This window comes from Vicugna pacos, chromosome 19 (assembly GCF_048564905.1).
Source record: "Vicugna pacos chromosome 19, VicPac4, whole genome shotgun sequence".
NCBI lineage: Eukaryota > Metazoa > Chordata > Mammalia > Artiodactyla > Camelidae > Vicugna > Vicugna pacos.
The window spans coordinates 10,514,670-10,526,857 of record NC_133005.1 but is presented as its reverse complement, the minus strand read 5'-3'; the positions used below and the strand labels follow the sequence as shown (position 1 = coordinate 10,526,857).

Sequence of the window (12,188 nt, the reverse complement as noted above, 5' to 3'; positions counted from 1 at the left end):
GTGCATCCTCACTCCTGTCTCCTTGCCATAAAAAGGAGAGACAATGCCTTGCTTGCATATTTGAGGTTATAGATAGCACTCTGCTTATTGCACAGCAATGACCCAGGCCCTCAGCTATAAACGCCGGGCCTGCGTGGTGTTAGATAGTCTATTATCCCCAAAACAGGGACCAGGCTGGTCTGGTGGTCTGCTTTGTAATGAACATGTCTAAAAAATGTATCTTGTTCCCCTCACCCCATGACTTCCCTAAAGGTAAACTAAGCCTTAGTACTCATGGTGGAGTCTACAATCTCTGTCTCATCCCTTCTTTCCCCAAGTTCCTGCCTACTATCTCACAACTGTTAATGACTTTTTCCTTTGATTATACACAATAAATATGGGAGCATTTGAGAGACTCGTGGAGTTGGCTCCCTAATCCCTCTCGCTTTCTTTCCTTTTTCCGCAGTCTTGAGTAATTTATTCCTTGTCGGTAAAACTTCTGCCAGCCAGAACCCACAGTTCCAGGTGAGAAGGATGCAGGCTTTATCCCTCCTACCCGAGGGAGAGAGAGTAGATAATTGAGATATGCTCCCCTGTGGTCCCTTCCTGCCCCAGGGCCACTCCAGTTCACCTGCAGCCTTTTGGCCTCTGCTCACAGGGCCTCTGTCCCAGGATTGACTGCAGCCTTTTATTTCCTTGTCAACATTCCCTGTGCCTTTCAGAGGTTGGTCTCTTCTCTGCAATTCATCCCTGGCAGATGTGATGGTGGTCAGCGTGCTTGTGGGCAGTTACTTGGGGAATCCCAGGAGCCATGCTGATTCTCCTGAGTCATTCGGGGTTACAGAACTGTCAAGCACTGCAGGAAGGCCATTCACGTGAGTTCAACACAGCATTACATCACTTTCATTTTATTTTTGAATTTTCAGTGGAGAAATTATTTGTAGCACACTGTTCCAGATTTTAGGCCGCCTGCTTTCCTCACCACCATTTCCTTGTTGGCTCTGGTGCTTGTTTTAAGAACCAGGTTTCTTCTCTGGTCATATGTAGCAGCTGGGCTTGCCGAATCCTTGAATTGCATTTGAAGCAGAATGCTTCTTCGTGATGTCAAACTGATTTTCCTTGTCATGTCTGAATATTTCGTGTACACTCAGCAAGTTTCAAGTGAAATGCTCTTGTCCAATTTTGGTTAACTAATATTTGCTGATCTCCTGCTTTCATGCTGAGGGCAGTTTCTTCTTCCTGTAATAAATGTTAGCAATTTGCATTTACTATGGAAGGTACTAGCCCGAGGTGCTTTTGTTCTTAACAGTTTTAATACAAATCACCCATTAAAATGTACAGCGGATTTTACTCTATGCCCAGAAATGTGCATCCCAGTCAATCTTAGAACATTTTCATCCCCCCAACAGGAAACGCCGTACGCATAAGCAGACATTATCAACTTCCCCATCCTCCCCAAGCCCCAGGGAGCCACTCTTCTGTCTCTGTGGATTTGCGTGTGCTGAACATTTCATGCAAATCGAGTCACTTCATGTAAGTGGAACCGTCTATTTTGACTGACTTCTTTCACACTGAGTAACGTTTTCAATATTTGTCCACATTGTGGCCTGGGTCAGTACTCTATGCTTCGCTATTGCTGAATAATATTCCACTGTATGGCTGGGCCCCTCTGTTTACCCATTCATCACGTGATAGACATTTGGGTTGTTTCTGTTTTTTGGCTCTGAAAAGGAATGGAGAAAAGTAATGGTGAAAATTTCTGTAGGAGTTTTTATGTGAACATTTGTTTTCAATTCTCTTACTTCTGTGCCCAGGAAGCAGAATTGCTGGATCATTCAGAAACCAAATGTTCAATTCTCTGAGGACATGCCAGGATGTTTTCCAAAGTGGCCACGCTGTGTTACGTTCTCACGAGCAAGGGCTGCGAGCTCCGCTTCCTCTGTGTCCTCATTAATGCTTATTAATCTTTTTTTGATTATAACCTATTGTAGTGAGTGTGAAGCGGTTTCTCCTAGTTGTTTTGACTTGATTTCCTTTAGAGCTAATGTTATTGAACATCGTTTCATTGTGCTTATTGGCCATTTGTATATTTTCCTTGAAAAATATATTTTCAGATCCTTTATTCATTTTTTAATTGAGTTGTCTTTTTATTGTTGAGCTGTGGAATTTTTTTTTTTGATACACAAATTCCTTATCAGATAAATGATTTGAAAAATTTTCTCCTGAGTGTTGTTTTTTCACTTTCTGGATGGTGTCTTTTGAAGCAAAGTTTTAAATTTTAATGAACTCCAATTTATCTCTGTTTTCATTTTTCCTTGTGCTTTTGGGGTCATATTAAATATCTGATGTATTTTATTTAAACTTGTATATTTAAAATAACTTAATTCTTAGACCGTTCTAGGAGATGGGTACTGTTGTTGTCCCCAGTCTATGCATCGGAGACTGAGATGCAGAGAATTTGACTGACATATTAGTGTCAAAGCTACCCAGTGCTGTGGGAATTCAGACCCTCATGTTTTTCCCTAGCATCTGAGCTCAACACCACCATGCTCCAATCTTTCCAGGAAACGTTAATGAAAAAATCTTTACTTTTTTGATTTCTTGTTAGATTTTTTTCTTATTGGGGACCTCAAATTCTCATTTTCTTTTCGGATATCAGTATCGATTTATTTTAGGTCTCATGTAGGGAGAAGCATTGCTATCAGTTAACTTCTTTATTACTCTCCAGTGATGATTGTTGCTAGTTGATCTAATCAAGTCATGCTTAAGTCTTTCCTGCTCATGACACTAACAGCAGAGTCATGACTTATAGAATGCTCAAAGAAGAAAGTACTTGATTGATTTTATTTTGCCAACCAATCAAACCAATCAAATAAAACCCTGGTGTTGACACAGACTATAAGCCCTCCAAAATAGGGTCACTGTCTTCATTGTGTTTCATTTGTTGGGTCACAGTGTCTGGACAGTGCCTTGCTGTCCAGCAGTTTTGTGAGGATACGGTGCTCGTGAATCATTGTAAGGACAGAATTTTGGCAACAGACTGTGTTGTTCATTTCACGACGGAAAAGGTAATATAGAATTACTGCTCAGATCTGTTTTAAAATTAAGCTTTGAATTTTGAGAATAGTTCAAGAAGCCATACAAAGCTCTTTTTCACTAATTTTAGATCTATCTTAGACACATTATGGTTACATAGCAGAGTAACTTATCAAGTAGATTTGACAAAAGGAGTGTTATATTGATTATTTGTTTTAGTTGAAATATTCTACCAGGGATAAAGTCATAAGTGCCCATAAATGAACAAATATGTTTGTATTTCTATGCAACATGGGAGCAGACTACATATGTTTCTATATAATATATATGACTGTGTGTTTTAATCTTTCTGTCAGTGTTTTAATAGTTTTTCAGCAATTTTGTAACTTTAGAATTCTTCTAAGAAAATCACCCCCGATTCTAGTGCAGTTTGTACTGTGTATCCTGTCTTATGCATGGGATTCCACTGTCCCCTCAGTGAGGAATTTCCTCTCCTATTGTGTTAGGAGCAGAGTTAAAGGAACTGTGATTTCTAGGCCTTTGCTCTCCATGTGTTTGCAGTTGGCTCTCAGTCACGATTTTCCCTTTCCAGGGTTTTCATTGTTAAATTAGAATTTCTGCAAATAACTATTAATATGTTGCATTGGTCTCCCTAGAAACTTGACGTCTTTGTGCTTTTCAGTTTTCAATTTATGAAAAATGCATATGCACTCTTGTTTTTAAGTTGTCCTTTTTGAATAGATATTTATCTCTTAATTGATAGAATAATTTTTTTCCCAATGAATGAATCGGTGTGCATGATTTAAAGGATAACTTACTTTTTATTTTTCTTATTGTAACAGTTATATTCATTGTAGAGAATTTAGTAAATAAGGATTAACACAGTAATAACTTCACAATGGCCTCTAATCTCACCTGGAGATACAGTTGTAAGGTTTGAAATTGAGAATTATAAGTCCTGTCAAATTTTTCTTTTTCAAGTACGTATTGGTTACTGAGATCCTCAAATTCCCATATGAATTGTAGCAGCAGATAGTCAGTTTCTGCAGAGGAGCCCGCTGGGATTGTGATCGAGACCACGTTGAATATACGGATTGCTCTGGGGAGCACTGCCATTCCAAGAGCACTTTCTTTTGATAGGGGAATGTGTGTGGAGTGTCTGTCCTGGTATTTAGGTCTTCTTTAACTTTTTTTTTCAACAATGCTTTGAGTTTACAGAGTATTATTTTACTTTAATTATCTTTGCCTTTATATTGAGGACAAGTGTGCAAGGTACCGGGATCAGAAGTGTATTTGAGCCCCGCAACTTGCTGCCACCATGGACGCTGCGCTCTTGCTTCACCCGCTGTACAATCTTGCACAGAATACGACCTCAGTAACTCTCTCTTGAATGAATGATTATATGATTGTTGGATGATGCTTGAGAGTCATTGTGATGGTTTTTTCCCCCAGCCTTTCCCCAGTTCTTAACTATGCCCTTTCTCTTCCTAAACTCTAGCCTGGGTTTCAGCCTGCCTGTGGCATTGATTTTCCTTGTCTGTGGACTCTTCCTTTCACTGGTTCCCGATAATGTTACATGTGGGCTGTGGAAACTTGCTAGATGTCAAGAAAGAGCTAATCCATTGTAGGCCAGTATTTTTAGAGTTTGTTATTGTTTTATTGATTGAAATTAAATGAGGCTGCCCCCTGAGCCCTCCCGTGAGCACTTTTGACCTTCCTACAGCTGATACTGCTCTAGTTGCTGCATGTGCCCTTTCCCCAGCCTTGATTTTGTAATTGAATAAGTCACCATCACTGGAGCCCTCTCTTTAAAAGATAAAGAGAACATTTGCTCCTTTTCCCTGTTTGGGGACTTCGATGAGATGAGATCCCAGATAAAGAATGGAGCCCCACCTCTTTCTGACCCCCGCTGTTTCCGTTCCTTTCTCCAGGGGAAAAGAGTACAATTCAACAGTATAAAGATTGATTGTGAGCTAATGAGATAGACAAGACAACCGATCATTTATTAAATAACCTTTCATGATAGAAACAAATGTATTATACACACAAACAGCACACAAAGCACTGTAGTACCATGGTTACAATCGTGGGTCCGAGTTCATGTCCTGCTCTGGAGAGACCAGTCCTGTGAGATGGAGAACTTGTAAGTCGGCTTAGCCTCTCCAGAACTGGTTTTCTGTCCTGCAGAGACGGGGCTCGCTAGGCGTCCCCCCCCCGTAGAGGTGCTGTGGGGTGTAAATGACACGCGTGGGCAGCCTGAGCACAGCTGCTCGTTCCTCGTAAGTGCAGGGTAGCATAGCTTTTGCGGTGACGGCTTTATGACCGCCCCATGTAGACTGTCAGTGCTCTGAAGGGATGCCTTGTGGTTTGGAGATGGGATTCTCACTTCTGTAAATACCCAAGTATAGTGTTATTGGGCCCTGCTGATTTCAGTCTATTCTTTAGAAAGTACATATTGTAGATATATTTTTCAAGCATGCGTGCTTTTTTTCTTTTACTATTTAAAGTTCTATCCTCTCATCTCTTGGTGTTACTTTTCATGGAATCCAGGAAACAGTCCTAAGCTACCTGCCTCTTCACACTTTTCCGTGGTGGTTTCCTTCCCTGATTAGAAGAGGGTTTTGCATAGGAAATTTTATTTGTTCCCCTTTTCTTGGAGTCTCTCTCTCTGTCTGCCCATCTCTCACCTCTCAATCTGTCCATTTCTCAACCCACTGTTTCTTCTGACATGTTCCAAAACGCATTTCAGATAGCTTACAGAAGAACAGATACCAAATAAACAGGTGAGAAAATGGGGCCCAGTTCAGACAGTGAGGCTAGGAGGCGAGCCTGTGTGAGGGTTGCAGGCGTGAGACACATGCCTCTGCCATGTGACTTATAAGATCGTCAGCAGCAGTGTGCTTCAAGCTCCCAGCAGACACAGGGAAGCAGGATTTCAGGGAGATGCTTACTGTCTGTGAAATAAATAAGTGACTTAGGAGAAGCCCAGCCTTTCCAGCTACTAAGGCTTAGTAGAATATTTTGAGTGTCTTCCAAAATCAGAGTATGGCATCTTTTCTTTTTTCAGAGTTCTGTGTATAGTTGGTTACATTCTATACCTGGAAATTTCTCCAAAACTGCTTCCCACGTGAGTCCCATGGCTCGGGAATTGGGTGGTTCTGCTCATTGACGGGGGTTGGCCAGAAACAGAAAATGAGAGCCTCAAAGGGGCCTGGGATTTGTCAGTTATGTTTTGTCAGTGCTGTAGGGTTCAAGAAATGCTTTCACCGTTTCTCTCCATCTGAGGCGGCAGCGTAATCTCTTACCAGCATCAGGAGCTCAGGGCCACGGGATGGTGGGGGCTGACTGCACTGCCATCAAGACAGCTGAGCTAGTCACTGCAGGTGTGGTTCTTTTACATACTGCATTTCATGTTCTTTACTAGAATGTTTCAACAGGGAGTTAATTAACTGAGTTAATTAACATTTAATAAATATGATCTTTGTTGAAAAGACAGTTATAGGCAGAATATAAGCTGTGAAGTCTTTAAAAACGGTTTCATTACTGAAATTTCATTTGGGGAGATACACGGTTTATCTTATATATGCCTCTCTTTTAAAGTAACAAAGAAACAAGACAGAAAAGGCAGAGGATGATTTCTGTTCTTCCTCTCGGCTTGCAGGTGCCCTCACCCCCAGTAGCATCAATCCAGACACCAGCACTGACACTGGCCGTGCTCAGAACTGCCTCAGCCCTGAAGACACTGCTGACAAATAGAAGGGGGCCACGCCCTGTTACAGCAGGTGCTCTCACTTTGTGGGTCCTTATGTAACTGCGTGGTGTTAATCAGGATCGCCCTTCCTACATTGTGTGATGCTGCTGCTTTGTCTCCTAGTTACTTGTTTCTCTAAGTATTCTTGTATTATTCTCCAATGCGTAGTACTACACACCTAAAAATGCTTTTTTCAGATGAAAAAGAATGTGCATTTAAAATAATAACTCTGAAAAAGGGGGCAAAAGAGGCTATCCTTGTCCCGCTATTCAAAGATAATAATTAACACGTTAACGTATATTTTCATCAGTGTGGATCACCTCTGTCATAAAAAACCAGAGAGCACTCTGTGACTGTTTACTGTGTGGACACCTCCATTTTCCATTCAGCTTTTTATATGTTTTTCTACAATATTCTATCTCCTCTGGCATGATTTTTGATGACCAGTATAGCATTCTGTCTTGTGGAGGCATTGTCCATTTTACTTCGGACTTAAATAAACTTTTAAATTCCAAGTATACTTAACTGAAATACTGAAAAGAGAACTGTGGTGGTACAGGAAGGCCCTACCTCCCTTCCCCTTATTTCCGAAGAGTAAAAACTGTTGAAAATTTGATATATATGTTTCATGACCTTTATGCCTATGACATACATATATACACACATATGAGAATTCCATGTATACGTGTGTGTATATATGCTTTATTTAAAAATGTGACCATACTATGTGTTTTTCTGCAGCTCGCTTTAATCACTCAGGTGTATATCATAGACGTCCTCCCACTCCAGACTCACACGGTCCTTTCAGATAGAGTGGAGGGGTCTCCTGATTTGCGGGTGTGGTCTCTTTCCCACGCACACCTTTGGTGAGAGAATGCTGTGGACAAGGTCCTGGACCACGGCGAAACGCCGGCTCCCTCATTGCTCGCAGCTTGTCGTGATTTACCGCATCATTGTCTTGATGGTGGACAGTTAAGTTTTCTCCATTTTCCACTGTCAGAAAGGATATTTGACTAGCATCCTTCTTGTACAGACATTCCTGTGATCTTTTATGAGTATTCCTTTAGTTAAGGCTTCTGGAAATTTAGTCCCTGGATGTGACATTTACATTCATCACAGACTCCATTCAAGTAACTCTAGAAATTCCTTCCATAGGGGAATGAAAAGATGCACAATTACTTATGTAACCAATTCTCTATTGCTGGATATGATTTCACTTCAGTTTTTCTTCCCACCATTGTAAACAGTGCTGTGTAAATGCCCTGATGGGTACATCTTTTTGGACTAAATTTGTTTTTTCCTAAAGGAAACGATTCCTAGAAGTGGTGTTGAGTCAGTGTGTACGTACGTTTTTCAGAGTTTACATATCCATTGACATGTCGTCCTCTGAAAATGTCGCTCATGGTTTCTTCTCCCACAGATGGATACTAGATAGAATATCTTTTAAAAATATTTGCCAATATGATGAGCAAAAGTGCTTCTTCATTGTTTTAGTTTGCATTTGCTGACCAGTTAGGTATTGAGCATTTTTCACTCATTAGCCATTTGACTTTTTTAAAATGAATGATTCCTTTTATCCTTTGCACACATTTAAGTGGGGGAGCTTCTTGTTGCTTTGTGACAGCTCTTTGTATGTTATGAACATTAACTTCTTGTCTTCAACAACATGTATCACAGAGCTTTTTCTTGTCATTTCTTGCCTTTCATTTTGTTTAGGAGGATTTTTATTTTGGTAGTGTCTCAAAATATTCTTATGATAATAAATGTATTCCTTATGTGTTTTATCTTTGAAATTATTCTTAAAAATAATTTCTTATACTGGAATATATCTCCTCTGTAGGATTTTTTTAATCTCTAAGATGGAGATGATAATAGTACTTGTTAATGTAAGGGTAAGTTGAGTTAATAAGAGCAAAGTGTTGTATTTGCTGTTATTAGTACTTTTTTATATTTACATCACTGTCTGTAAATTATCTTGTGGTCCTTATGAGAGGAATAGTATTTATTCTTTCTAGGTGATTGTCTGATTGTCTCAGGACAATTACTGAAGTCATACTTTTCTCTTTGATTTGAAATCCCACCTTTACAAAATACTTATGTACACTAGAGTCTCTTTTTGAGCTCATGGTTCCCTTCTGTCAATCTGCCTTTCTTACTCCAGCACCATAACTTACATATTGTAAAAATTTATTTAATAATTGGCAGTCTGAATTTTTTTTCATTCTTTTCTTCCATCCCAAATTTTCTTGTCTAGTATTATGATTTTATTATTCCTGAAGAATTCCAAAATATTTTGTTCAAGTTAAAAAAAAATCAGATTGGAGTTGTCATGGGAGTTTTCAGTAAGTTTTGAATTATTCTGATGAGAACTTACATCTTTACAAAACTGCTTTCCTCCATGCAATTTGTTGATGTCTCTACATTCTCACCTCTTACTTTACCCCTCAGCACAGCCCTGAAGTTTCTCCATTTAGAACATGGGCATTATTTTTTAACTTATTCCAGATTATTGTTTATGTTTTTGTCAATTTTGTAAGTGAAAATTTTTTGCTATTATATTTTTAAACGCTTAAAACTGAAATTTAGAAAGGAAGATTCGGTTTGTAAATACTCACTTTGTAATTTGTCATTTAAAATTGTAAGTATCATTAGTTGTTCCAGAATCCTTTCTTTTTTGTTTTTAAAAATTTGTGTCGAAGATTCTCAAAATGTTCATAGCTAAGTAGTATAGGTGGGGAGACAGATGGAGAGAGGTAGTGTGGCTCATGTACAAACTGTGAGCAGTTTCATGGCTGCCTTTAGGCTGGAGAAACCACAGAAGAACCCAGGTTAGACAAGGAATGGCTTTGTATGCACTTGAAAGCCAGCTTTCCTGCCTGTATGGTGAAGCCTGGTGGGCGTGGCAGGTAGATGATCAAGGTCTGATCAAGGTCATTTGCTGCACAGAGCGCTGTGTCTGTGAGAAATGGTGACCATTGCCATGGCAAATGCTTGGTGCCAGGAACAATGCAGGGGAGCTGGGGAGCCTGTGTTAAGGATTTTCCAGTCCTGGGAGTGGGAAGATCAGACTCTGCATTCAGATCTGAATTTGAATTAATCCTCTTTAGTTTACTGGACCTCTGACTTTTGTCAAGTTATGCATCCTGTTTGAACTCCTGCTTTGTTGTCTCTCAAAACAGAAGAATTACAGCCTGCTGCTAGAGTGTTTGATCAGGGTAAATGATTTGTGTCTATAAGATGCCACGTACAGTCACAAGCTCAGTGAACAATGAGCTGTCCCCTCTTCTCCTGCAACTCAGTGCTCGATAAGTCATCAGCAGAAAGCGAGTCCCTAATTTGTATGTGGTGCAAGGAAGAACAAAACTAACGTCTTGCCTTTCCCTGGCAGTATTCTTACTTCTTTGCTTCATGTACCTCTTTCCTCCTTCACTCTCCCCTTTCACCTCCTCCACCAAGAGCCCGAGACTCTCTCAGAACACTAGATTCAAATTATTTAAATGTTGGCTCATTCCCATGAAATGACAGTGAGTTAAAAAAACTGTACACATCCCAGAATTCATTGTATTTGATTTACACACACACACACGTGCACACACACACACACACACACATCAGGCTACCTCCCATTTGCTGAGGGAGAAGGGCCACTTTTTCTGAGTTTTCATTTACTCAGCGTGAGAGCAGTCTCTTAAGCAGAATTTCACCTGGCTTTGTGCATGGTTTTTTAAATTGGATTTCTGCTTTTTGTCCATAAAAATATTCTCCTATTAGAAGACAGGAAGTGGAGACATAGATATTCTGCTGAGATATTGGTGTTATCATATTTGAGTTTTAATGGACATAAGGTGGCATAGAGTCATACATTATTATGGATGAGAATCCATGATGATGTAACTTGGACAAGAATCTGGGTCTCCTGCCATCGTGTCCACGCGGGTGAAGAGGCAACTGGGTGGGGGATGGCAGGGAACCTTCTTGCTTGAGTTCCAGGTTCTTGTTAGTTTTCATTGCTCAGCTGCCTTTAGTTTATGTCCATGAGGCCTCTCATGGGAAGGTCACTATGTCCTGAGAGACTGAGTTACTAATCAGCAGAAAGCTCTGGACCCACTCATATTTTCCAGAGTTTTTCTGCTGACCTGCTGACACTTTATAAAAATGAGACCTAACAAACTACTGGATATAAAATCCTTATTGTTATCATTTGCCCTCGAGTTCCATAGGAATGGGGTGCTGTCTCAGGCTGTCTAAGGCTAGATCTGAACAAAGATAGGGTGATAGGCTCTGCTGCTGGACCCTCCCCAGTCGAATGGGAGTTCCACCTTAGTTTTTAGAATCAGGCAGATGAGTTCAAATCTTGTCTTTACCAGTTATTAGCTTTGTGACCTTGGGGAAATAACTACTTTTTTGGTTCCAATTTTCTTTATCTGTAAATAAGTTCAGTATTTATTTTAGGGTTTTTGTTTTAGAATTGAATGTGCTAATTCCCTAATTTATTCCTAAAATACTGATCACATGGTTCTATGCTGGTGCCTTAGTAGTTGATTGCTAAGGGACTCAACAGTGAGAATGGGGGTGGGGCCCCTGGATCATACAGCTTATATTCCAGGATATGCTTGTAAAAGACAGGATTGCAGTGGATTTTTAGTAAATGTCCATTCCTTTCCTAATCCCCATTGATTGTGTATATATCTTTATACTAATATATGAACAATTTTTTTTGCAGTTTAAATCTCTTTGTAGTATTTAAAGAATGTAGCTATAACAAAAATACGTGAAATAAAATGACTTGACTTTTATTTTCCTTTCAATAAGCAAAACAAAATAAAATAGAAAAGAAAAGAAAAAGTATTGAAGGAGTAGAAATAATTTTATTTCCGTGGAATCAACTCCCTATGTTAGGTTTTTCCATTGTGTTGTTCAACATCATATAAAATTGACAGGTTGTGACTTCAGTGTTGATAGCTAGGTGAGTATAGTTTCTTTTTGTGGTTGTCTTTGATGAATTATTTGCACTAGATCATAAATGATGTGCATGTTACATATTGGAAACGAGGAAACATTGGAGACATACTACCTCCAATGCAGTCATTTTGTTACCGAGTCCAAACTCGTTCTGCTCGCCGCATGACAGGCCAATAAACCGGGAGATGAGGTGTTGGAGCAAGGAATAGTGACTTCGCTTGCAATGCTGGCAGACCCAGAAGATGGCAGACTGATGTCCTGGAGAACTATCTTCCCCAAGTAAGAATTCAGTCTCCTTTTATACTAAAAAGGGGCGGGGTTGTGGTTGGTTGTTGCATACTTCTTGTTTTATGAATTGTTTGTCCTTTGAATCCGCTGTTCTTGCAGCTGTCCATGTGGATCAAATCATGGTACCCCTGTAAAACCTCCAAAAAAACAAAGGCTATTCTCTATTATGCAA

At 39.8% G+C, this 12,188-nt stretch overlaps 1 protein-coding gene across 1 annotated transcript in view; it reads left to right on the top strand.

Moving 5' to 3' along the window:
- LOC140687210 (uncharacterized) overlaps positions 1 to 12,188 on the top strand; it is a 68,805-nt gene that overhangs the window by 25,823 nt on the left and 30,794 nt on the right. The window contains exons 3-5 of the mRNA XM_072943524.1: positions 702 to 854; positions 1,389 to 1,512; positions 11,898 to 12,007. Of these exons, the coding sequence (XP_072799625.1) occupies positions 702 to 854; positions 1,389 to 1,512; positions 11,898 to 12,007 (387 nt within the window). The remainder of the gene's footprint in view (positions 1 to 701; positions 855 to 1,388; positions 1,513 to 11,897; positions 12,008 to 12,188) is intronic.